We start from the raw sequence: 25769 nt of genomic DNA on the forward strand, positions 1-25769 counted from the left end.
ATACTACTATACATAGAACATATATTAGTATCACTTTTACTATCTCCTTAAGGCTAACATTCATTATAAGCTATGTTAGCATTCTTGCATTTCCATAGGACTGTAATGGCCTGAGTGCCGCAGGGCAAGGAGCAGGATGCAGACAGACATTTATTGAAAAACACAGAAGACAATGGCACTCACACATAACATAAATGGTAAACATGAATACACAGACAACTAACATGAACTTTGACAAAGGCACTGTGAACACAAACACTAACGATCAATAACTGACAACCCTGCACACACCAGCAGGGGGTTTAAATACATATAGACGCACAACACTAAACCATGTGCAGGTGTGTGCTAACAAGGAGGGCGTGGCTACAAACAAGACAACAACAAAGACTTCCCACTGCACGCGGCGGGCTGAACCACGTGACTAGTGGGGAGCGGAGCAGTCCATGACAAGGACTTACTCTTGGTGGATCTGTTGTGCTCCTCCTCCTGCTGTTTCTGCAGGAGCTCTGTCTCCTCCTGCTGCTCATGCTGCAGTATCTCCTGCAGAACCTGGAGCTTCTTCTGCTTCTGCACCCTCAGCTCCTTCAGCTGCTCCAACAAACGATTCTCCAACTCTTGCTTCTCACACCGGAAACACTCAAATCAAGCCACAGGCCCCGCTACCGACAGAACCACACACACAGAAAGACAAACAGATGGACACAGACAGACAGACATTTAAAATTAGAGAGCGAGATAGTGGAGAAATAAATTGATGTTATTCGGTGACCACATTTATAAAACTGTGTGGATTCCAGAGTTAAAGTGTATGTATTCTACACAAATAACAGGAAATGGCATATACCCCCCCCAAAAAAAATTCGATTTCTAAAACCTTGAGTATGAATTATTGTGAGAGAGGTGACAACACAGAGCAAAAGACAAAAAAGGAATTTAACTGCAGGTGTGAGTGGCAGTACCAGCAACTGCAGGTTGAGTGGCATTATATTTACATTTACCCTCCACATCCTTTGTCTGTATATTCATTCTTGATGCCTCCAGCACACCATCTCCAGAAACGGCTCATTTTTTCTGTCCTCTTCAGTCTTTCCACAGACTGATCTGTAAAGGTGTTCATGGGACTCCCTATATGTGTGATATTAGGCCACAGGAAATATGGGGTTCTAAAGTTCCAAGAGTGTAGATGAGTTATTTTTCTCTGAATTTCCTAATTTCATTGCTGCTATAGCAACAACTGGCAATGCAAACAGTTGTCATTAAAACAGTGAATCTAACAGGTTCCTCAGCCTTGATTGATTAACCATGTATGGCTTACCACCGGAAACTGTGATATATATATAACATCCCAAAGTGTACTTAATTCTGAGTAAAATCTAACTAGCCTCATTACTACTGAACTATGAGGGGCCGATTAGGGAGAAATCAGGGAAACACTTGCACACACGCACACTACTTGCGCATATATAGTAAATACTTTCACATACATATGAAACATGAAATATGAAAATAAATATGAAAGCACATACATACTACTTACATTTGTGTATAATAATTTAAACTTGCATATACACACTTGCACATTTAATCACTGGTGCATAAAAATTGAGCTGCGCTATGCTTGTGCGTGTGGCTGTGTCTGTAAAACAATTTTCAGTTGGCTGCACACTTCTAATGTAAAGTAAGAAACATGGTCAACACAATTCAGATTATTCCGTGAAAAGTGTTATTGGCCCAATAACTGTCTCCACTTTGTTTCAGTAAAGGGAACTCCAGTGTCAGCCTACTGCAAATGTACTTTCTATTCAGTGATAGAAAACTCAGAACCTCGGAGAGAGCAAGTTCAGTTCTGCAGAATCTGACCTGCTGCTGTGATGAGAACAGTAATAAGAAAACTGCCTGCAACTGTTTTAAGCACCAGCATTTATTTTTCAGAACAAAAAACCCTTTGAGAACAGAAACAAAAGCAGCAATGTAGCACCTTATAATTCAAAGGGAAGTGTGTTTGCCGTACGTGTAATATACGTGTGATTTATGTATGTGCTGTATGTGTGCCGTAGGTGTGTTGTATGTGTGCTGTATGTGTGCTGTATGTGTTTGATATACGTGTGCCGTACATGTGCTGTACGTGTGTTATTTGTGTGTGTGACGTATGTGTGACGCATGTGTGTTATAAACGTGTGTGCTGTACATGCGTGTTGTGTATGCGTGTGTGTATCTGTGGCTCTCACAACCCCCTCAACTCCAGTCTGGTTAACAACAAACTGTTTTCTTTTGTCATTTCAGAATCTTGAATGATGTTTGAACCATTCAGGTAGTTTGATGAACAGCGAGCTGAAGATGAAGGTGTACCAGATGAACTCCTGGCAGGCTCACAGTGGCACGCAGACGTCCCGTCGCCAGCGTCCGGCCCGTGTGAGGCCGCGAGCGTTTGGAGCGCCGCACAGGCCCTCTACTCACTGGCGGCTTTTTCCGCCTTCTTTTTTTTCTCTTTCTTCTTCTCCTTTTTTTTCTCCTTCTTCTTCATTTTCTTCTCTTTTTTCTTTTTCTTTTTCTCGCTCTTGGTAGATTCTCCGCCCTCCTGTTTACGACCCTTGTCCTCACCCGTCTTTTTGCTGTCCCGCCCGTGCGAGGAAAACGAGGGTGGGCTCTTCTTGTCCTTCGGACGCTTCCTGTCTGGACTGCGCTCGCCAGGCTCTTGTTCTCGATGGCTGCGTGACTCTGCAGGCCTGGCGTCCCTGGACAGGGGTCTCTCTCCATCCCGTGGTAGCGGTGCAGGGTGCTGGCCAGGCTGGGGCTCTCCGCACTTCTTACTGTCCTTATGTCGTTTGGGCTGTTCCTGCACGGCCTTCTGAAGAGAGAGGAGAGATACTGAACACGTGAGAGCTCTGCTCCGCCCACCATCTTAATCCAGCCATCCAACCATCTTAAACCAGACATCTCCAAGCCTCCTCCTACACAGTCTGCTTGTCCTACTCACCCTACTAACACTAGCCACCATAGTCACCCTTGCTCTCATGCCCTGGATCCCTGGGGTAAAGCATTTTATACTATAGCTCCATCATTCACATTTATTCATTTAGCACCTGTATTTCTCCAGAGTAACCTACAGGCTTAGGGTTGTACTGGCTGAGACAAAAACAGCACAAGCAGCCCATTGTTATGTGAGTCAGCCTGTGAGTCATGGAGGTCAGCCCTGTTGGAGCTGTTCTGGAAAGAGAAAACATTACAAGCACATGTCTCATGTCGTAGTGGAGTGGGAAGCAGCTCATCTGGGGTCAGACCTTCTGCATGGGGTCCCGTTCGTGGCAGGCGCCGTGTCCTTCGGCACTAGTCAGGTCCCCGAAGAACTCCTCACACCGCTGGCAAAAGAAACCAATCACTGGGATCAAGTCTCCCGATCCTGCCATGGTAACATGGATGGACGTTATCAAAGCTCAACAAAGAAATGCCTTGCATTATGTATTAGCTGACACAAACACTTTTAAAAGTCTTACAGAATGTTTGAATCTGGTTATCAAATGCGTCTTATGCCTGCAGCACAAAAATATTGGTACCACATTGGTACTTCTTCGATATTAGAATGACGGCCATTTCCTGCCCATATAATCAAATAGCTCATGTTTCCTTTTCCATTCTACTCAGCAGTCACAGGGGTTTTCATGGCATGGCTATTAGCAATGTTGCTATCCACATGATCCATAAACACTGTCTGTATTTATGCTTTATTTTGCTGATACAGACAGATTAGCATCAATGTATGTGAAGTTACATTACTCTCATTCGTGTGTGTGTGTGTGTGTGTGTGTGTGTGTGTGTGTGTGTGTGTGTGTGTGTGTGTGTGTGTGTGTGTTTGTGTGTGTGTGTATATGTGTGTGTGTGTGTGTGTGTGTGTTTGTGTTTGTGTGTTTGTGTGTGTGTGTGTGTGTGTGTGTGTGTGTTTGTGTGTGTGTGTTTGTGTGTGTGTGTGTACACACCCTCCTGCTTGAGCAGTCCCTCCAGCTCCTTCACCAGGTACTCCTTCCGCTTCATGTGGATCTGTTTCTCTCTCCTCTCCTTCTCGTCACGCCGCTAAACGCACACACACACACACAACTGTGGTGTCAGCACAGTCGAGCAAATCATATATATCGGTGCATTTAGTTTTCTAAAAGAAAAATACACACAAAACACCATCAAAGACCAAAACCACCAGGGCATTAGGGGAGCTGGAGAAAAGACCAGCAGAACATTGGCTGCACTTCTCCAAGTGTGACCAGGCCGGGAAGAGGCCTTACCCTCTCTGTGCGGTCAGAGTCCCTGTGGGAATGGCTGCTTCCAGAACGATTACTCCGGCTGTCCTCAGACTTGGGTGCTGAAAAAACCAGACAATCCGGACTTGTAAGAGACATTGATGCTTCCAAACCATTTAAGGGTTTCAGTGAGTCCCAAATGAAAATCTGATACAAATATATGAGTTTTTACACAGCTATCATTAGCTAAATATCCACATTCATATTACAACGTACTTCAACACAAGACTTTTGTGTATTTATAATGTGAATTATAACCTGAACTTTCCTAACAAAATTTGATACTGAAGGCACATTACTCACCTTGATTATACAGATTCAAAAATATTTGAATCCATTTATTTCATTTTCTTCACTTAATATTCTTAACCAACATTAGTTCATTTTGTTTTACCTCCTATATACAAGTGTAATATGCTTAAATAAGTGGGGCATGTGTGTCTACGGGAGTGTGGCTGTATCTCATTACGGGTTTGCTACCTTTAGACACAGACAGCATGGTCTCCAGGGCCGGCCTGAGGATCGCTAGCCCCGCAGTGGGCGGAGCCCCTCTCTGCTCCGCCTGCTTCTGTTTCAGCCTAGCTGCCATTTTACTGATGTCTGCCATGCCCAGGTTCAACCCGATGGTCTTGAGCAGGTTCTTTACCTTCTCGCACTCCTCCGTGGTGACCCTGGTGGGGTCTAAGGCCAAAGGCTGCCGGCTGGACACGGCTTGAACCTGGGGCTCCTGAAACCCTGGGCCCTGGTTCAGGACTGTCTTACTGAGATATGGAGACTCTGCTGAAGAAAGCAGACTTTCCATGGGGGATTGCAAAGGCCTGCTCTGGGCTAAGGGTACAGTGACAGCCTGGGGCTTCGTCTTCCCTTCTTCTTCTCCATAAAGGAATTCCTCCTCATCCTCAATGCTTGGAAACATGGGCTTGACCTCCAGCTGCTGGCTGGGGTCGTCCCAGGACAGGATCCGAGCGAAAGAACTGCCGCCCCCACTGACCCGCTCGTGAGGAAGGAGAGTACTTTGGGCAAAGTCAGAGAGTGCTTCGGGTTCCCATAGCTTCTGTGGGAGTTCTGCAAGCTTCTGCAAGCTTTCCGCCACAGGTTGACTTTCCTGCTTTACTTGCACTTCATCCAAGATCTGTTAAAGTAAATAAACAAATAAATATTTACCATATCAAGTGATGAGTAAGTAGGGATCAGCAATATAATTACACTTATGAAAAGATTCAACATTTAAAAAAAAAATCACAATAGAAAAATTAAATTTCAGGAATGGAGATCATGGGCTTCACGGTAAAGAAAATGGAAAAGAGAGGTAGGACAGAATATGGGCCTTCACATCAATGTTAGACAAAGACTTTTGGGAAAGAGAAAAAAATTCTCTCTTATTATTGTATATTAATAAAAGATAGCATGTTTTGGACTCTTCTATGGCATTGTATGATGCTGAGATTTAAACAGTAAGGAGTTCTAACAGCAAATCATGGAACAGCTCACACAATAAGAAGACAAAACCTTTGTTGATGAATATATGTACAAATCTTTCCAATGAACAAAATAATCAGAATTGAATGTGTGTTTGACCATATATTGGGCTACACTCCAGAAATCATTACCTGGTTCCTCAATAGGGCGCTCTTCACCACAGAAAGATGCTGCTCAAGGTCCTTGCTCTGCAGGACGTGTTTCAGGCCCTGGAGCAGGTCTGGTGGGCTCCCTCGGCCACTTGTGCTGGCACCGCTGTGGCTGGATTCTTTGGTACTCCAGTGAGGGTCCTTTCTGGTGTCAGATCGTGGCTGGCTCTTACTCCTCACCACAGTCCTGCCACGGCTGCGGCTGCGGCTCTGGGCACGACTCTTTGCCCTCAGACGGCTTCTGCCACGACTCCGGCTCCGACTTCGACTACTTCCTCGGCTCTGGCCCCGACTCTGGCTCCTGCTCCAGTGCCGGCTCTTACTGCGAGTGTGGCTTCTCGCTCGGCTTTTGCTCCGCGTACTGGAGCCGGCATCCCTAATATCGTCATCCTCCCTTCTGGAACACTTTTCAGTGGACAGTTCGAGTCTGTCTTGGGCTTCCAGGATTCTTAGGAATTCTTCTGCTTTTTTCCTGTAAAAATATATCCAAGAGATTTCTTCAAACTGATTCTGACTCAGGAATAATAAACTACATCCTAAAGCACAGTGAGCAGCATGAGAATGTAGCTGTTAGAACAAATAACAGTTACACATTACTTACCTTTACTATTAACAGTATTGTGTACAGTTTATAGTGTGGGTTTATTGTATGTACTAGATAGTTTCACTGTTGTCTGTATTTCTTGTATTTGCACTGTTGTGTCATTTTAAATGTATCACCATATCCTGGAGAAACTACATGATGTTCTTCAGTCAGCATGTCTGAAGTGAGAAGGGATGACAAAGTCGATTTTGGTGACAAACATTAACAGGAATTAATTCGGCAAAACACCATGAAGTGTGCAAACCCATTCGCTAGCACCTCAGTGATTTAAAGAGTTGCACACTTCCTGGAACTCTGCCTACCACACATACCAAGCATTAGCCTCTGCCTACCACACATACCAAGCATTAGCCTCTGCCTACCACACAACTAACAGATCACACATCACTTAGTGACTACGGCTGGGTACCTCACGTCCAAGCTCTGCAGGTCTGTCTGTGGAGTGCTCCATCCCTGGGCTGGATGACTGTGCTGAAACTGCTTTGGTGGGGCTACCTGGTAAAACATTAAGTGTGAAAATGCCCTTATTTCACACCCATTATTCTCTTCCTATACACTATTTTATGGTTTGATAACTACACTTTTTTTTCCTTTTGTGTCGTGCGCTGTTTTGAAAATAATGATATTAACTGATGCTGTGTTATGCTCTTTAGCAAGAAGGGGTACTTCACTATCCTAGCTAGCCAGGTTCAATTACTGGAGCTGTCAACTACGGTTGGTTTTCTTTACATCGAAAGTAATCAAAGTGACTAGGAGGTGAACAGGTACACCGGATAGATACACCGGACAGACACACTGGAAGAAGAGAACGCAGTAAGACCAAGTGAGTAGAGACTCGTCACCTCGTAAAACGCATCTGTTTTCGGCAGTGTGGGGCGACCCTGCGGGGCGGGCGGGTGTCCGGGAAGGGAGCTGGAGAAGGCAGGAGGAGCGAGGGCGGCCCGGTACGGGGGAAAGGCGGCACGGTTAAAGGGGAAAGGCGCTCCGCCGGGCTGACCATACGGCTGCGGGAAACGGGCTCGGTGGTAGTCCGGGGTCGACGCTCCGCGATGCATTTTGAAAGCTAGCTGCTTCGGAACAACACTGTTCGGTAGTACAGCAGCACAGTTGCTTATCTCACTAAGCAGTGAAGTATACAGCTAGCAGGCTAGTGCCAGCCTAGCTTTCCGTGCTTGGCCCATACCGTTACACATACATACATACACACACATACACACACACACACACACACACACACACACACACACACACACACACACACACATGGCGCCCCCTGCTGGCCTGGAGCTAGTAGGCATTGCTGCCAATCAACGTGCCTGCAGAAAGCCAAATTTGCTTCACTAGCTTTGCGAATATCCACACATTTCTTTTTTATTCAGTGTCATAGGACAATTCACAAATACATCCGTAATAATATAGCAGAATTAAATATATTTTCTATTTTCCACAGACAATAAAACAGGTATAATTTAGGTCAGCAAACAGCTATTTGTTAGGACCCCGTAATGCCAACCTAGCATTGTGGACCTGCAGCCGCTTTTTTGACAGTAGATCTCAGTTAGTGATTTTGGGTTATTTTCCGTTGTTGTTGCTTTGACTGAATGGAATCTGACATTCTCGACTCTCTAGAGGATCTTGGGTAAGTGAGGAAATGTAATATGTCGACGAGTGTTGCCCCAAATTAGCCCTAGCACGTTGCCGGGCGTGTTTCTGTGGTAGGCTAGTGATCCTCTTAACTATAACTCTAAACCCCAACTCTTCTCCCTAGTGAACAAACTGCAGGTTAAACGTGGAGCTGTGAAATGCAGTCGAGTGAGCGGTAGAGATGAGTGTAAGTTCATGCATTCAGCAGGTTAGCTGGGTTAGCTGTGCATATGTTTCACAATATTCTTGCAACGTCTGGAAGCTGCTATATGCTACCAGATGTTTTATTTGTCAGTTATTCTTGATAGCTGGTTGATCTGTATTACTTTACTTGCCTAGTTTCTAGCTAAGTCAAAAAAAGATAACATCGTCCAATATTGTTGTTTTATGTAAAAACATTATTATTATTATTATTATTATTATTATTATTATAAGATATAAAAGTCTGAGGGGCCCAGGAAGATTTCCCGTCCATTAAATAGATGCCCACCGACCGAGGCACTAAGAAGAGATTAGGCGTGGATGACTGACGCGGGCAACCGAGTTTATTTCTCTCTCTGGTTCTGTAAGACAGTGAGACAGCATTTACGGGTCTGTGAAGTACGTCTGGAACACGTATTTGTAATTGCTTCTGTGAACAGAAACCTGACACCAGCCTTGTGATGCTTAGTATATGAAAAAGCTGTGAATTACTTAGGCACGTCATCATACTGCCAGGGTTTGTCTTGGTTTCGGTTGTATCTCGTGTGTGGATATGTGTGACAAACAAAATGCATATTACTGGTCATGTATGAGTCTCTTTTTTTTTTTTTTAATACAGAAAATTCAGCCAATTTGTATTTTCAGTGAGTAGACAAGGGCCCCACACGAGTGTGGTTCTCTGGGGAGAAGGGTGATATGGTAATTGTCAGATTCAACAGGTAGCAGGTTTGACATGGTATGATTGTTTGATGTCAGATGGTGTCACATCCCATTTGCAGGTATCAGGGCCCCCTGCTGGAGGATGGCGCGCTCCAGTCAGCTCTCAGTGGGGGCGCGGCCTCGCCAGAGTTCACCAAATTGTGCGCCTGGCTGGTGTCCGAGCTCAAACTCTACTGCAGACTGGAGGAGAATGTCCAAGCCACTCACTGTGAGTCAGCTACAAGGCATAAACAGAACACTAGCTTCTCTCTGCTGGCCTGGTTATATGAGCTCATGATAGTCTGAGTAGTGCATTGAAAGTCTCCCAAGATGTTTGAAAAAGAAAAAGCATATTAAAACTGTATTTGAAAAGTATAGAAGTAGTGCTTTTGTTTAAAAATGTACCTTGGTTAAAGAGTTTTGACAAAATGGGTTATACAAAATGAAATGTTCAAGAATCAATTAAGTACTAAAACTACCTTCAGTTGGGTATTGTTTAAAAGCTGCCTACTTGTAGTTCAACTCAATTCAGTTTTGAATGGCAAAAAAGCAAAAGGATTTAAGGTCTGTTTTACTCAGTCTGTTGAATAATAGAGATTTGTACTGTATGGTGGCATTTGCTGTCAGTCTTCTCAGACGTGCACGTGTTCACTCTGCACAGGTCCAAGTGAGGCAGAGGGTTTCCAGCTGGAGGTGAGTGGTCTGCTGTCAGAGCTGTGTTGTCCCTACAGCACTCTCACCTCTGGAGACGTCACTCATCGTCTGCTTAATGCCAACAACTGCCAGCTGCTACTCAGTGAGTTCCACACACCACGCTTTGCCCCATTCCCATGGTTCCCTTGTGCCTCTTGAGACACTTCTGAATACTTGATCCTGTTATGTTACCCTGGTTTTCATGAAGAATCTCTTGTCTGTGGGCTTCACATTTGGCGTGAAGTGTTTTTGTTTTTGACGTCATGGATAAATGTCAGGGCACGGCCCGAATCTGAACTGTCTGGTTCCTATCACTTTTAGCGTTTCTCATCTCCGAGCTGGAGGCTTCCAGGATGGTGCAGGTGAACCATCCACAGAAAACGTCCCTGGCTTCAGCCAGCAGTACTGGAGCCAGCCAGCTCTTCCTTGAGCTCAAGGGGATTTGTGTAGCTCTGGGCATGTCTAAACCTCCAGCCAACATCTCCATGTTCCAGTTCTTCACTGGCATTGAGAAGAAGGCAAACACTTCAGCATTATGGACAGGCACCCACGCATGCTCCTATAACAAATGCCAGGTCCTTTGGTAACTGCATTCCATTTTGGTCACATATTTTTGTGGTTCTTTCCACAGGTGAAGGAGGCTTTGTCCAGAGTTCCCTCCACTCATGTTGGGGAACCTCTTTTGAAAAAGACACTTGGGCCTTTTCACTGGGTGAGTAGCAGGATAAACCACTCAAATTAACATGTCTACTCTCACCATAAGCCATTTTAATGAAGTGGGTATTTTTCTGTTCACATTTATTTGGAAAATGTGTTTTTCTGACTGACAAACTGCAAGCCAACAATATAGTGTTTTGTTCTTTAAAAAAAAAAAAAAAAGATTCAATGCTCGGTTCATTTTCAAGTATCCTGGCTGTTATGTCCTGTCATTCACACTTTCAGGAGAAGATTGAAGCCATCAACCAAGCCCTGGCGAACGAGTACGAGGTCAGGAAGCACATGCTGTTGAAACGTCTGGACGTGACGGTTCAGTCCTTCGGTTGGTCAGACAGAGCAAAGGTGACCCTGCCTTCCCCTTCCTGCCCTGGCCAATCAGAACCTCTTGCCCTGGCCAATCAGAATTTCCTGCCCTGTGGCTTTGGCAGCACTTTCATGTAAAATAATTTGTTCCTTTTAATCTTTGGTTTGGTATATCTGGATCAGATATTTAGATTAAGGCAATTTATTCACTGTAGATTTAGTTGCACTGTAAAAATGTTTGCATTGAAAATATATGAAATAGACACTTTAGGCAATGAGGTGTTTCACATGATAAAATTCCCTGAAATAAGAAAAAAAATATGTGAACAGGCTCATAAATCTTACACCTAAAGACCTTTTGGATTCAAGGACTAGACTTGAAAAGCCCTAATCCCCAGTTTGATCCTGTGCCCTGTGGGCATGTTGAGACCACTGTCTCCCCGTCCTATGTTGTTGGCAGACGCATGCTGAGAAGCTGTCTAAAGTCTATCAGCCGCTGCGCTTGGCGCTAGGCTTGAAGGACAGGGTGGGCGTGGCCCACCTGCTGGCGGCCCGAGACGACCTGTCGAAGATCCTGCGTACCAGCAGCGGCCACATCAGAGAGAAGACGGCCTGTGCCATCAACAAGGTGAGCCGCCTCCTTTAACGTGGCAGTAGGGGGAGCTGTTCGTAGTCCACCAGTTTGGTGAGTGCTATACATTGATGACATGAATTCTATCTACTCCTGATGTTTAGACATAAACATGGAATGTGTTAGCTTTTCAAGCCAACCATGGTATATATTTATTCAAATATACACCAGTATACATATGTTTAGTCACTTGTATGTTATAAGCATATGATATGGATGTCTTCCTGAAAGTGAATTCTTGATTTCATGTTCTTGCAGGTTTTGATGGGTCGTGTTCCAGACAGAGGAGGCAGACCCAATGAGATTGAGCCTCCACCTCCGGAGATGCCCACCTGGCAGAAACGGCAAGACGGACCAGCAGGGAGCGGTGGAGGGCAGCATTATGGTGGGGGAGGAAGAGGAGGAGGAGGAGGAGGAGGTGGTGGTGGTGGTGGTGGTGGTGGTGGAAGCAGGGGCGGCTACGAGCAGTACCAGGGCAGCAGAGGTGGTGGGGGCGGGAGGGGTGGTAGAGGCGACAGGGGGGCTAAGGTACAAGGTGGCTGGTCTGAGGGCTCGGGCAGTGGGCACCAGGGTCAATACCAGGATGGAGGAGGGTATCAGGGTGGAGGAAGAGGGGCTTACGGAGGTGGAGGATATCAGGCAGCCCAGCAGGGGCCAGGCTATTCAGGAGGGGGCTACCAAGGGGGCCAGCAAGGGCAGAGCTACCCTGGAGGGGGCTACTATGGTGGGGGTGTGCCTCAGGGCAGAGGTGGGGGCTACCAGCATGAGAGCCACTATCAAGATGGAGGCCGCCAGCAAGAGAAGGGCAGTCGGGGAGGTCGTGTGGGGAGAGGCAGAGGGGGCAGAGGTGGTGGGGGTCAAAGTGGAGGATGGGGTGGGAGAGGTGGGCAGAATTTTAATCAGGGAGGGCAGTTTGAGCAGTTCTTTCAACAAGGAGGCCACCAGTATAACCAGTCAGGCTTCGGACAGGGATATTACACCAGCTGAGGGAAAATGTGCTTTAATCCCTGATACAATGAGCATGTGGGATCAGGTGAGACGCCAGAAAGATTCAGGCCTTAAGAACACACCGTGCAGAGATGGACAGTTTGGACAACAGGGTTCCTGCGTCTGTCTTGTCCTTGGAAACGACATTGGTGGGATCTGTGCTGAAAGAACAGTGTGCTTTTTTTATTGCATGCGTGTGGTTACGAACCAACAAGCTCGTGTTCCTAGTACATCTTTTGTAACACCTAAGTTCATTCATAAAGTACGTGGCTGAGGTGCAGTTGATGTCCTGTAAGAACTTTTGGGCCACACGAGGTTTTGACATTTCATGTTGCTTAGGTCACCTGCTTGAGTTATGATAACCTAATGTTATTTCTGAAAAAGCCTTATACCTGAAATTGTTCAGCAAGGGGAAGAGAAGCTTTAAGATTGTTGCAGCAGATTTATGGGCACATCCATAACTTTGAGTTGACTTCACTGTCCTAGAACTCCATTCAGATTCTGTGGTGGTACTGAAATTGATCAATCCTTGAAAATGAAACTGACTTTAGTACATTTTTTTGCTTTTTGCTTTAAGTGTTTTGTTTACAAACAATCCTTACAAGAGGTGAAGGATAAAGGTAGGCATTGCCTTTTCTATCTGAGTGGGGGAAAATTACTTTGACTCATTTGTATTGAAGAACCTAAAGCTGCTTGTTGGGGGGAGGGGGTGTGTTCCTTTGAAAAACAGTTTGAATGTTCAAATGGTGACAGCAATAAAGCAGAGTGTGTTAACATCATCTTCGTCCTTTCTGTCTGATGTGTCCCTTTTACAAATGTGAGCCTTCATGTTGTGCTGAGCTGGGATGTTGAAGCCATTGGTTCACCAGTATCGGTTTGTAACTTCCCCGTGAGAGCGTTCCGTTTTCTAGCATTATCCACCAGGGGGCGACTTAGTCACATAACCAAGTTTTAAACCACAACTAACGCGTAATGATGACCCTGGGTGATAGTCGCGCTTTAAAGGGAGCAGCTCCGTCTCGTGTTGTAACGGCTCATCTGCATTAGAGTAGGAGTTCTTTCCGTTTGAAGGGAGAAATGACTGACTCGTTTCTTTAGTGGTGTGTGGTTTGAAAATGCACAGAGTAGCGTGTGCTTTACAAAGGCTGAGTGCGTGCTCTTCTAAGGCTGGTCCTCGTGCCAGACAGCGGAGCAGTGACCCTCGTGCCTATGGCATGCTCATGCATGTTCCCCTGGTGCATGTGCCACCAGATGTGCGTGATCCTTTTAATCGTCTGTAGTTCGATCGCAAACAAACCAGTCAACACCTTAAGAGGGAGTGTTGATCAACAACGTGTGATAGATATATGAAACAGAAAATGGTTTCCACAATAATCAAACTAATTTTGCCATAGCGAAAAAAGTACTTACACGGGCACATTTATTTCAGAAACTACAAGTGACATTCAGACCAGTAATTGCACTATGGAGGGACATTTTAAAGACAGTGGGTTATATTCCAACTCTTTAACGATCCTCTCGTATTTATCCTTGTAGTGTAAAGATGAGGACAGTACTATCAGCATGAGTGAAGACACATGAGGTTTTTTCCTTCGTGATAGTGATAAAAGCAAATACAGAAATGGTAAGAGTCTCAAACGGACATCCATACATCCTTCAGAAGAAGAAAAAAAGCGAAAGGAACTGTTTTTTCTATAAAAAAAATATACTTACATAAAACATTTTAAATAGCATTAAATTAACCAATCTTGAAAATAATATTTCATATTAGTCAATGGGTAATAGCAAGGAATTTTCACCTAATTATAAAACAAATATCCTTTTCATCCAAAGGATAAAAGAACAGAAACAAATCCCTTGGTCTCATTAGTAAGTGGGTCTGCATTATAGATAAACCCCTGAGATAACTCAACCAGAATGATTGTGGCAATGATCTTGCCCCATAGAAGTATTATTCAAATTATGGCAATCACTAAACACTTAGCTTCAGCCCATTTCCTTCTTAGAACTGAATCACAGTGTAGAACCATTCAAAACCAGATTTTGGTTGATTTCTTTTTAAAGAACCCAAACCCATAATAAGGTTTGTGAAATAACTTATCTAGAGGCAGACACAGGACATTTGTACATGTGACAAGTGGAACTTGCTACCAATTCAAACATACTGATGATATAAAACATTTGTCATGCGTTACCCTGAATAAATGACACTAAATAAAATGTGTTTTTCTCAAGTACACCAGTCAATAATAATTACCAATGTGGTTATGAAGATTGCATTGATAATTAGCCTATACAATAATAATTTAATATAAAAATACATCAACAGTGACGCTGAAGGAATGTGTACTAGACTATAAATCTTTCATGTCAGTCCTTGTTCACGACATTCCCTTGATTGCATGGTAGCTTTTAGAGACTTTTACTTTTACCTCATATACCTGTTTGCATGCTGAAACTCTGCGAAAGCACCAGTGTCTGCGTAACCCTCACCTTTGATCAGCTTGGTATTTTTTCACATTCACCTTCAAGCAGCTCAGTGTGCATGTCACTGAAGGGAAGCCTTATGCTTGAATTCTTTAGACTAAACTGCCATAATAAGCATGAAGCCACTATGCTACATTATAGTCTATAGAGTGTGACCTTGGGTTAAAGAAACTCAATACCCACTCAGTAAAGTGGCCAGTAGTGAGCAAAAACAGAAATAGATCAGTTAGCGTGATGTCAATGTCATATTATTGTGCTAGCTGCAACCTAACATATCTATAATTAGCAAACATGTTTGTATTCTTAGCTGAAGTGTTCCCTTAACTTGAGACATGAGATGAACAGAAAACTTAAACTTGCTGTGTGTCTAAATCAAACACCTCCGTTTCAAATGTGACACATGAAGAGATGGTTCTGGGTTGACATCCCCAGCTGCTAGAGCTGTCAGCTAATCATGTCAGCACTAATTCATTTGGCTGCTGGCAGGCCTTCCCCTCTGTGCCATCAGACCCTGACAACTCCTGCAGCTGCACGATTTGTTTTCAACCTCCTCAAGTTCCCCCACATGACCCTCCTGCAGTGTTTCCTCCACTGGCTCCTTAAAGTGGCTCACATCAGATTTAAAACACTGACACTCACTTACAAAGCCATAACTGGACCAGCTCCCACGTCCCTAGAAGCACCAACCAAACCCTGTCCTACACCACACTGCCTTCAAGCCACTGGAACTATTCAACCTGAACCACCATCCCTCAGCATACAGAGACATGGAGACTCTTCTCTGTCCTGCACCAACATGGTGGACTGAACTTCCTCTGGCTGAGACGCTTCTGAGACACTTCTGTCTTCAAAGATTGAAGACTCACCTCTTCATGGAGTCACTCAACACTTTAATATGCACTTTAAAAAACCTCTTTGTTTATAGTCTTCCTTCCATTCTAGCTGGGCTTTAGCATGATAGCATTACTGACAGTGCAACATCACAGCAGTAGAATGAAGTCAAAGGTCCCAATCAGTCAGACAGAAAATAACCCCAGTCGTCTTAGTGACCTGAATGTCACCACTATCACTGTCACAGTTATTGACTGTTATCATGCCTTGGATGTAATCAATATGACCTACTTCCTCATAGAGAAAACTTCTGTCTGTGTCTGCATCCCTGTTTGTGCATGTGTTGCCCTGTCTGTATGTCTGCCTTACCCAGGGTTCACCTCAACATGTAACTGATCTGGACACGAAAGCTCTGAAACTCTGTATTTCCTTGGCGACTGACCAAATTTCCTATTCCATCCTCTAGCACCAGGCAACAGTAGCCAGACAAACCACTGGCCAGCAATAGAACAGCTGACAAGGAAAGATGAGAGCAGACACTCTGTCCATTTCTCTCTCTGTCTGTGTCTCTGTCTTTGTATTTCACACATATAGTGCAAAACGTTCCTCCAAACCTGCTTGGTAACCATAATCTTATGGTTGATATATCATATGGTTGATATAACCATAATATATATGGTTGTTATATATAAGTTGAAGATCACCTCTGGAGAGCTCTGATAAGTCAGGTGCCTTGATCAGTCTGTTCTGAAGCACATGAATAAAATATGAATAAAACATGAACAAAACATGCTGATTTGAAGTCCTGCTGCAGACATGCACATGAACAGCAGTACTGATGTGTTATTATTGTAACAATAAAACAAAGAAACATTACATTACATAACATCACATAAACGTAAATGTTGTCCTTGGTAATACCTTATTTTATAATGGGACAATTGTTTATCTGATCTTTATTGTTACTTTCTTAACAGGATCTCGATGATTTCTACTCTCTGTGGCACTGATCTGAGCTACATACCTTCTCCTCAAGTCCATAATGAGATACTGCTCAAAGATGAGTAGTGTTATCCATTTCTCTACAATGGCACCGTAAGTGTATTACCACCCTTGACACAACATGCCTTTCTGCACAATTGCTACTCATCCCATATTTATCTGTGCACTAGGGTGGTTACGGTGTCACGGTTTCACTGTGAGTCACGTATGATTGGATGGCGATCTCACCATTGACTTTTTCAAAATACCATTTTAAAACACATTTCAATCTATTACATCTACTTTTTTGTTTTGTTTTCCTTATATCAGCAGTTCTCATCCCTTTTGAGTCCTAAGGGTGTGGACTGTGTGGAAAGCTGAGTGAGCCACGCTTCACTGCTCCCTCGTCTCCTTCATCTAGCACGTCTGTAACTTTATCATTAATGCACCGAAGAATACCGCAGTACTGACCATAACTAGACCAATCAGTGATCTAGTTTTGTCTTAACAGAGTTTTGTCTTAACAGAGTTTTCTATTCTATTTTCTTGGCCCATGTCCCTTTCCTCAGTCACTGTGTTTCAGCTTTTAATGACAATATAATAAATATTGACAATGTATTCAAATTTATGATAAAGTTCTTAAAAATATGTTATCAAAAATACAATATTGTAAATACTTAAAAGCTGATATTTGTGTCATAAGTACTATACTGGCTATGTTCTTTTAAGTCCATGCAAAACATTTTTTCATGTTTCGACTATAAACAATAACCCCAGGCTTTTTGTAATGATTTCATTTTTGTAATGATTTGTTACTTTTCTCTACTATCTACTATTAAAATGTTTACATTAGATTATCATACTGTGAAAATTCCAAACCACAAAACCTCTTCAGTGCATCCAAAACATCTTTACAAACTATTATAACATTATATTATAGCCTTATATTACAGGCTCATATATTAACATTATATATTATATATTAACATTATAGCCTTGTGAATGTCACCTATTTATAACTATTCACTGTCCCATAAAAGACATGCAAACATTTCAAAATCCCCCAAAGCTTAACTAAAACATGTAAGCCAACCAATAAATATGAATAACTTTAGTTCTATGTAGTGTGTTTTAAATGTAAGTAACATTGTGTGTATAGCTCATTCCAGTTATCCCTCTGTTCACATGACCTCACAAGCCAAGATGGGATTCGTCTCAATCATAAGCTTGTACTACAGTAACTGAAGCAGACTGGAGAATAGAGATGCATGCAGTAACTGAACTACTCCGAGATTTCAGGTCAATAACCCCCAAAAGAAATTTCCTTAAAACAAACAAAAACCCCCACTTTCCTTAAACTGCAGTGTTCATGTGAACTAAGTGGCTTCTCACTTACAGTGTCCAGTCCAAAAGCATCTTTGTGATCCAGACTGGCACCAAAGAGCCCCAGCGCAGTCCTGCATTCTCACAGACTGCCCCCATCCCTGTGACTCCTACCCCAGTCCTCCGTTCCCCTGCTCCCACCTCTGTCACTGCTCAGGTACAGGTGGTGGGGGGGCTATTCCTGGTCAGTCAGGGGCCTGACACAAAGCAGCATGTCCCCCAGTGAGGACAGTCTTCGGGGTCGCAGCACAGGGAGTCTCCACAGGGGCCTGCTCACGTCTGCGCTGTCAAGTCAGCTGATCTGAGGAGAGGGCCAGAGAGAAACAACAAAAATATCATTAGAGCTCTTTACATCAAACAGATTAAAGATTAAAGGCTTTGTAAGAAAAATAATTAGGAATACATTTAAAAAAAAACAATACTATAAAGTATAAAACATATATAACAAACATATAACATAACATAAAAGACATAAGTGTGGGCCAGGGTTAACATTTGGAAAAAAACAACAAAACAAAACAATAGAGCAAGTTGCAGACATGGTTCCTGAGTTTGATTTATATTAAAAAATAATTTTTTCAGGATCCTTAAAGCAATTTTAAGGATTTTAATTTGTACCAGTTAGAAACAGAATCAGGCACACTACAGAATTTGCCTGTTCTAGCGTTTATGAATTTTTTGTGACATGCCTTAACAACAAACATTTTCCGTTCACATTTCTAAGACCTTGGGAATTAAAAAGATAACCAAGCTAAATCTAACCTAAGCCTAGAAGCAGAACTAACGTTCACATGCCCTAGTTACATATTCAGATATGCCAGCAATCCCCCAATGACCTTTTTTTTCAATACACCATATTACATAATAAAACCACGACACACTGTAAAGTAGCTGAACATTTCAAACTAGGCCCTTTATCTTGATCAACCTTTAACGCATTCTCCTGAAACCCAAAACAAGGGATGTGTGCGCTCCTAAAATAGCCTGCTGGAGGCCAGGAGACCGCGGCCCCAGAAAGCAGGAACCTCTTCATATTAACCAGCATCCCACCCAGAGCCACGGCAGCCTGCCGTCTCCATGACAATGGAGGAGACAGGGCTAGTGAACAAGATGCTGTGGAAGCATGAGAGGAGATAGGGTGGAGTGAGGTGAAGGCGGGGGAGGGGTTTATTGATTGATTGATTGTTTTTTTTAGTGTCTGAGGTTCAAACTGGTAAATGTACAGCATTGTGCTTAGTGGCTCATTTTCTGTGTACCAATTGCAGAATCTACCACAAAAATTTTGATAAAGCAGAAGTTCTGTTGTGTCCCTTCTCATGCAATGGTCTCCTAAGGTCAGAAAATGTCTCATACTCTAGGCTGGTGATTAAGTGTACAGATATTAGATATTGACTAGGTGTACAGATATTAGATATTGATTAGGTGTACAGATATATGCTCCACTGCAGTCCGTTTAGTATTTGGTTTTCTAACACTGATATATGTTACATATTATGTATGTTGACTTATATAAGGTACACGTTATGTATGTTGCTTTTTAAACATTACACGTTGTTTACATGATCTATATTATCTCTATTTTCCTGTGTCATGTCTGCTTCCTAAGATCATGAACATCAAAGTCCCTACCAGGTTCAAATGACCCTGGTCTTTCACCTCGGAGACGTCTGTGCTGTGGGGATCCCGTGGCTGAGGTCCATTCCTCTCTGTGTCCTCAGTCTGGTCCTGTGAGTCCCTCCGTCCCTGGCTGCTCACTGGTGCCCCCTGCATGTCGTTCTCCCAGCATGCAAAGCCTTTACTCTTGGAGGGCTTGCGGTGCGGTCGGCACCTCATCTTGGGGAAGGTGTGTGATCCGGCATTGGCTGCCTGGGCCCATCCATGCTCGGGCCACAGAGGTTCTGTCTGCGTGGCCTGGCTCGTGGTGGCCCGCTGCAGACGCACAGAGATGCGCTGGGCTGAGCCCGTCACCAGCGTGATGGACTTGCCCTCCAGGTTCGGCCCAGCACCCGCTGAGGACATGGAGGGGAACTCAAACACCTCATCTTCATCTGGAGAGGCAGGAGATGCCACGACAGGGAGGAAAAGCAAGGGAGGAAAAGACTAAACTCAGATCAGTTTATCCAAATAATTTCAAAATTCAAAAGAATCAATAATAGCAAGAAAAAGTCTTTCATTTCAATCATTTACAGTTCAACTACTCTTGGAATGATCCAATAAAAAAATTAGAATGTTTTACGGATTTACTGTGTGTTGGACTCCATGTAAACCCTGCGTGGGTTAACCCCGCCCCCATATGGGTTAACCCTGCCCCTGCACAAGTGTGGGCGGGCCGTACCTTTGCAGGCAGGCAGCGTGGGGCTGCTGGGTAGCGAGCTGTGGGTGAGGGCTCCAGGCGACACGCTCCCCAGGGAGGTGCAGCGTGGCAGGCGACGGCACGCAAGCACCAGCAGCTCCCGGCACTGTTTATGGCAGTTCACACCACAGTCTGTGGAGAGCAGACAGGGGACGCACTTCTAAATTAACATGCAGTGTGATGCCACTGAAGAGAAACCAAATGCATTCCATTCTTACAATCATTTAAAAGTGATATGACATAATGAAGATGATCACTATAATTATATATAATGACAGAGGGACAAAGGGGAACTGAACCTTTGCACTTGTAGCCTTGTTTGATAATCCCCCAGAGCTGAGGAGGTGGACATCCAGATGGGAGGAGGTGAAAAGAGGGAGAGAGAGAGAGAACATAAGTAGAAACACGTAAGACATGCATGTTGAAGGGAGCACTTTGAAGTATGCCAGTGTGCAATAAACAGGATACATCCAAACACACCCTTCCTGTACAGCACTCTGTGTGTGTGTGTGTGCGTGTGTGTGTGTGTGTGTGCCTGCATGCATGCTTCATCCCAGCCCTAGTAGCTTCTGATTCATGTCTAGCTATCTGTGTAAATACAGTATAATTAGTTTAACAGTGACTACAAACTGCACTATAATTATTCGACCTCATGCTCAGCCTAATAAACCGCAAAGCCACCCATTGTTTGCCTTGCGTGTCTGTGAAACAGTGCAAAGGCCTTCACCTAATTACAAAACTGTTTGCTCATTACTGTACATAAAAGTCACATAACAGGTTGATGGAGGGATTTTTTGGTACTCTGTAGAGTACAATCCAATGCACATGCTATACACATCAAAATCATAAGAGATGAAAAAACGACACAGTGAAATATCACAGTAAAGTCAAGGTGATGTTAGTCTGTAACCACATAGCATACGTTCTGTGTCAGAGGTCCTAAGCTTGAGCTTACCTGTCTGTAGTGTGATAATCTTTGCACAACAACAGGATGCAAGCATGTGTAAGCATGCGCTGTCTGACTACACACTATTCTTCACCCACAGTGACCAAAATTTGCTTCATCAGACCATTTAGACCCACAGGCTGTAAACGCCACCTGGTACCTAGCAACTACTCTAGAATGCAGTGATGGTCTGATAATTGTCTGATAATTGTCTGATAATTGCAGTGTATTAGGTTCAGCGGGGCCTGGAGATAGGGAGCGAGTCCTTACAAATCCGGCGCAGTGCTCACAGAAGGTAGGCTTCAGGTAGGTCATCTCCTGAAAGTTATGGATGAAGCCGGGGCCCATTTTACACTGCAGCACTGGGTTGGCGCGGAGGAAGTACGCCATCATCTCGTCCTTACTGATCAGACCATCCCTGCACACACACACAAAGGAGAAGTTCAAAAAAATAGTGGCCATGTTATTTAATACCAGTGTGATGCATGAATAGTGAAAATACAACTTGGACTACATGAAATACACCCGGACTACACCAGCCTACACCCAGACTACACCCAGCCTACACCCGGACTACACCCAGCTCTCGCTTGCACATGTTCGTTCCTACCATCATTCCCACCGTCTTTCCCACCGTCATTCTGCCATGAGTAAGAGAAGGAGGGTCTGCGTCTCTCTCAGAACTCAAACAGATGGCATACAGTGGTCCCCTCACTGATCTGGCCATAATATGATTCGCTTGCTCTAGAGAACAGATGAAGCTATCAGCAGACCAGCTGACTCTCTATATGTGTGTGTGTGAGTGCATGTGTGTCTGTGCCATATGCTATGTGTCCTTCATGGCTATAACCTTCAGCCCTCCTGAAGACAGAGTGAGAGAAACACTCTCCTCACACTGTCCAGCCAAAGGTGTGAGGTCGTCCTGAGAAGAGTTGGATCTGTGTGTTTACTGAGCACACTGATGTCATTTTTAAGATCACAGTTCACCCACAGCTTCTGCTCCAAAACCTATAATTCCATGAAGCTTCACTGGTTTAAAAGTGGGATGTATGCTACTGCCGTGTAATTGGGTAAGTGGGTGGTGCAGATATTGTAACTGCATTTACAATAGTCAGCCTAGTAACACCTAGAAAACATGAAATTAAAGTCGCACTATTGTACCAAACCTGAGGCACAGTAAACTGGTCTTTTTTTGCAAAATATTAACTAAAATACCTAATCATGATAAAACCATATTTCTCTGAGTATACCTTATATATGTGCTACTATGTGTTAGTATGTGCTAGCATGTGTTAGCATTTAGATAATATGTGAAAGTCACAGGGAGAAAGAGACGTGTGTGGTCAGTGTGATGACTCACTGGTCTTTATCTAGGACGCAGAAGGAGTCCAGGAAAGGAAAGTTTGCTGCTATGCTCTCAAAGTCTTCCTGGGAAATGTAGTCATCGTGATCGTGATCGTAGTTACGAAACACAGACTTTACATGAGAAAAGGGACAAAAAAGACTTAATGATGCTATAGAGAGAATCAAATATCTCTCCTTAGCCCTAAACAAACATGTCAAATGAATCACTGCAATGTTAAGTGAATCACTGCATTGTAAAATGAATCCTTTTTTGCACGCTCTTATTAACTTTCATTATTGGCAATGTCAGCATTTCTGCCTGAAGTTCTGAGAGAAATGTAAGAGTTGTCTTACATCTACCACTTTCCTGATGTGTCTGTTGACAACAGAGGGGTCCGGCTTGGTGTTGACACCTGACGCCCAGTCGAGGGGAACCTGTGTCTTATTGGGGGTCGTTGGTGATGTGGGCTATATAGGACAAACGAGAGACAACATGATTAGGACAGAAGCCACGATCAAACAATGGTGCAATACACAATTATACCAGGTGCATGGTCCTGTACACAAAGACCTATTCTGTTTATATGCATGAGTTAAACTGAACACTTATAGTAGTAAGATGCCGTGTAAAGTGTAGTAGAATGATTCTGATCCAGTAACCCACTGGGCAAAATCCAGGAGAAATGTGTGAAACAGCTCTTTAAAAAAATCCCCAACACATCTAATACAGTATTTATGGTGATTTCAGATTGGAAACTTGTGGACCATATGGCCAGTCGCCCACTCTTCAGAATGCCTGTCTGGTGGGTGGAGTCTCTTCAGAATGCCTGTCTGGTCTAGCCTCCACTGTGGGCCTGTGTGTACACTCACCAGAGACTTGGGGTTGCGTGGTTCTCGAAGCAGAGACAGTTCATAAATCTCATCCTCAGTGTAGTAGAGATCCAGGGAAAGCTACAGGACCCAGGACACAGTAATGAATGACACATGAACTGTACAGATCCAGGACACAGTAATGAATGACACAGGAACTGTACAGACCCAGGACACAAAGCCAACATAATGGCTTTATTTGTCTTTCATAATATCAGTGATGAAAAATAAAGTTAATTAATAAATTAATTATTTTTCTACACACATTGTACTGTAGCATTAACCTAAAGAATGCCTGGACATCACCCACTAAAGGCTTGCTGACTAAAGAGTTGTTATCCAGTGAGCGGAGGACATTCCTTGTGTTCAGGGTTGAAAGCAACATCCCAACATTCCTACATACATGGCCCTTGCTGTAAAAATGGTACAAAGACTGAATAAACAGACAGATAGACTATTCCTGTGCCAACCTCTGTGGACAGTCACAGAGCCAGACACACTGAATTCAGTTTTATCCCCCAAGCAGTATCTTTGTTGCATTCCTAATTTAAAAATGGTTAATCAATTCAAAATAATTTGGATGATCGATTTCAAATAAGCACTATGAATTTCCACTGTATATGAAAAGTCTTATATAAATGAACTTGCCTTGTCTAAATAGTTGTTATTGTGTCTTTTCTTGTGTCTATACATTGATCTTGTGTGTTCTCTTGTGCTATGTTTGTGGTTTATTTTTACTGTGTCCAGTAATGGCTATTCTTTCTGACTGTCTGTCCATTTGTGTCTCTCTACATACTGAAGGAGAGCAGGTGGAGGTGTACTGACCATCAGCAGGTGGGGGTGTACTGACCATGAGCAGGTGGAGGTGTACTGATCATCAGCAGGTGGAGGTGTACTGACCGTGAGCAGGTGGATGAGGTCCATGTTGGGCTCTCCCTGGGTGGCTGTGCTCTGTAGTGCCACCAGCTCGCTGAAGGTCAGGTAGAGTTGCTGCATCTTGGCAATGTTGAGCTTACTGTCCTCCACCCGGTCGGGAAAGACTACATGCACAGCGATCAGGTCCTTCAGGTGCACGCCCAGGATGGGGATCTTTAAGCCCTCGCACTCGCCATAGGCCTTGCGATACGCGCTGTAGTTACCGTTGGATGCCACCAGCTCAGTCATCTCGCTCCAGATCTGCTCCGCGGAAGGAAGGTGCATGATTAGATAATAGGGGTCAAAATAACCAATCAGGAATGAATGTGTATGTTTGTGCCCTGTTGAGATTGGTAAAAAAAAAAATTGTAGTCTATGATAATTTTGTATAAATCCTCAAATAAGACTCATCACAGTTAAACGTTACTGACTGTGTGAGAGCGGCTGGAAACCTCATCCAGAGCACTGCCAGGCTGTGAGCCGTTACCTTGGTGACATCGGGGCTGAGGTGAGAGTGTGTTTCCTTCAGCCGAGAGATAGAGCTGTGACTGAGACCACCAACCACAGCCATCAGCGTGTTGAAGTTCTGCAGGTGTAAGAGTTTCTGAAGGGGGGACGGAAGGGGAAAAAAAGACAGTTATGGGGGGGGGGGGGGGGGGGGGGCACATAAAACAATTCCCACAATACACCTCCACAAACCATTCAGTGTCCTACAGAAGAAAGGCAAATCTCTTCAGAACACTTGTGTGCGCCATGCAGCAGCACTGAGCCATTAGCCTGGCATTGATGCTAATGCTTTTAGCTCAGAGCTCCATTGTGCAGCATACGGCATCAGAGCACAACACAGTGACCCTGGCTTTGTTGCAGAAGCCCCAAAGACTCAATAGTTCATCAATTAACGCCTATTAGCAATGGCAGCATATGTCCTGGGAGACGCTGAAGCGTACATTAGGCTGGAGAAGAGTCTGGCATGTACAGTCCAGCTTCGCTGCCTATGGAGCACCCTTCTCCCACGTCTGCTTTTGGACACGGCTCTTCTCCGCCGTGGTCGTGCACACTGACAATTAGCATATCAAAGAGTTTGCAAATGTCACTGACATTCTCCACGTAAGTACTGGAGCTCTCGACAGCCTTGCAGGGCTCTGAGAGAGACCGCCACTCGCTTTGGCGCTGGGAGCTCTTCTCTGTCAGGGTGCTGGACTTCGTGAAAAGGCTTTTGACATGTTACCTCTGACAGATGGGGCAGAGTGAATCCATGGT

General features: G+C 44.0%; 3 protein-coding genes across 3 annotated transcripts in view; 1 reads left to right on the top strand and 2 right to left on the bottom strand.

Moving 5' to 3' along the window:
- Positions 1 to 1906: 1906 nt before the first annotated feature.
- On the bottom strand, positions 1907 to 7742 carry si:ch211-195b21.5 (uncharacterized protein DDB_G0284459). Its single transcript, XM_035532929.1, has 8 exons — positions 7367 to 7742; positions 6934 to 7019; positions 5903 to 6392; positions 4773 to 5424; positions 4278 to 4354; positions 3978 to 4071; positions 3285 to 3403; positions 1907 to 2851 (listed from the first exon to the last, which is right to left on the bottom strand). The coding sequence occupies exons 1-8, from the start codon at positions 7577 to 7579 to the stop codon at positions 2453 to 2455; spliced, it is 2130 nt and encodes a 709-aa protein (XP_035388822.1). The 5' UTR covers positions 7580 to 7742; the 3' UTR covers positions 1907 to 2452.
- Positions 7743 to 7849: 107 nt separating this feature from the next.
- On the top strand, positions 7850 to 13178 carry fam98a (family with sequence similarity 98 member A). The gene is made up of 8 exons (XM_027032334.2): positions 7850 to 8163; positions 9149 to 9297; positions 9730 to 9864; positions 10083 to 10279; positions 10393 to 10473; positions 10704 to 10820; positions 11242 to 11409; positions 11671 to 13178. The coding sequence occupies exons 1-8, from the start codon at positions 8126 to 8128 to the stop codon at positions 12397 to 12399; spliced, it is 1614 nt and encodes a 537-aa protein (XP_026888135.2). The 5' UTR covers positions 7850 to 8125; the 3' UTR covers positions 12400 to 13178.
- Positions 13179 to 13802: 624 nt separating this feature from the next.
- rasgrp3 (RAS guanyl releasing protein 3 (calcium and DAG-regulated)) overlaps positions 13803 to 25769 on the bottom strand; it is a 36508-nt gene continuing 24541 nt past the window's right edge. Inside the window, 10 exon segments of the mRNA XM_035532907.1 lie at positions 13803 to 18382; positions 19711 to 20129; positions 20417 to 20566; positions 20734 to 20770; positions 21651 to 21798; positions 22741 to 22856; positions 23079 to 23192; positions 23595 to 23675; positions 24495 to 24770; positions 24997 to 25113. Of these exon segments, the coding sequence (XP_035388800.1) occupies positions 18374 to 18382; positions 19711 to 20129; positions 20417 to 20566; positions 20734 to 20770; positions 21651 to 21798; positions 22741 to 22856; positions 23079 to 23192; positions 23595 to 23675; positions 24495 to 24770; positions 24997 to 25113 (1467 nt within the window). The 3' untranslated portion in view covers positions 13803 to 18373.

The sequence above is a fragment of the Electrophorus electricus genome, chromosome 13, assembly GCF_013358815.1.
Source record: "Electrophorus electricus isolate fEleEle1 chromosome 13, fEleEle1.pri, whole genome shotgun sequence".
Lineage (NCBI taxonomy): Eukaryota > Metazoa > Chordata > Actinopteri > Gymnotiformes > Gymnotidae > Electrophorus > Electrophorus electricus.

What these genes read in the sequence shown, in the direction of transcription:
- si:ch211-195b21.5 (XM_035532929.1), bottom strand. Translation starts at nt 7,579, where the DNA reads ATGCATCGCGGAGCGTCGACCCCGGACTACCACCGAGCCCGTTTCCCG. An exon ending in AAACAGATGCGTTTTACGAG is followed by an intron (nt 7,020 to 7,366) that starts GTGACGAGTCTC and finishes ATGTTTTACCAG; the next exon opens with GTAGCCCCACCAAAGCAGTT. An exon ending in AACGGGACCCCATGCAGAAG is followed by an intron (nt 2,852 to 3,284) that starts GTCTGACCCCAG and finishes CTCTCTCTTCAG; the next exon opens with AAGGCCGTGCAGGAACAGCC.
- fam98a (XM_027032334.2), top strand. Translation starts at nt 8,126, where the DNA reads ATGGAATCTGACATTCTCGACTCTCTAGAGGATCTTGG. An exon ending in CAACTGCCAGCTGCTACTCA is followed by an intron (nt 9,865 to 10,082) that starts GTGAGTTCCACA and finishes TATCACTTTTAG; the next exon opens with CGTTTCTCATCTCCGAGCTG. An exon ending in CACTTGGGCCTTTTCACTGG is followed by an intron (nt 10,474 to 10,703) that starts GTGAGTAGCAGG and finishes TCACACTTTCAG; the next exon opens with GAGAAGATTGAAGCCATCAA.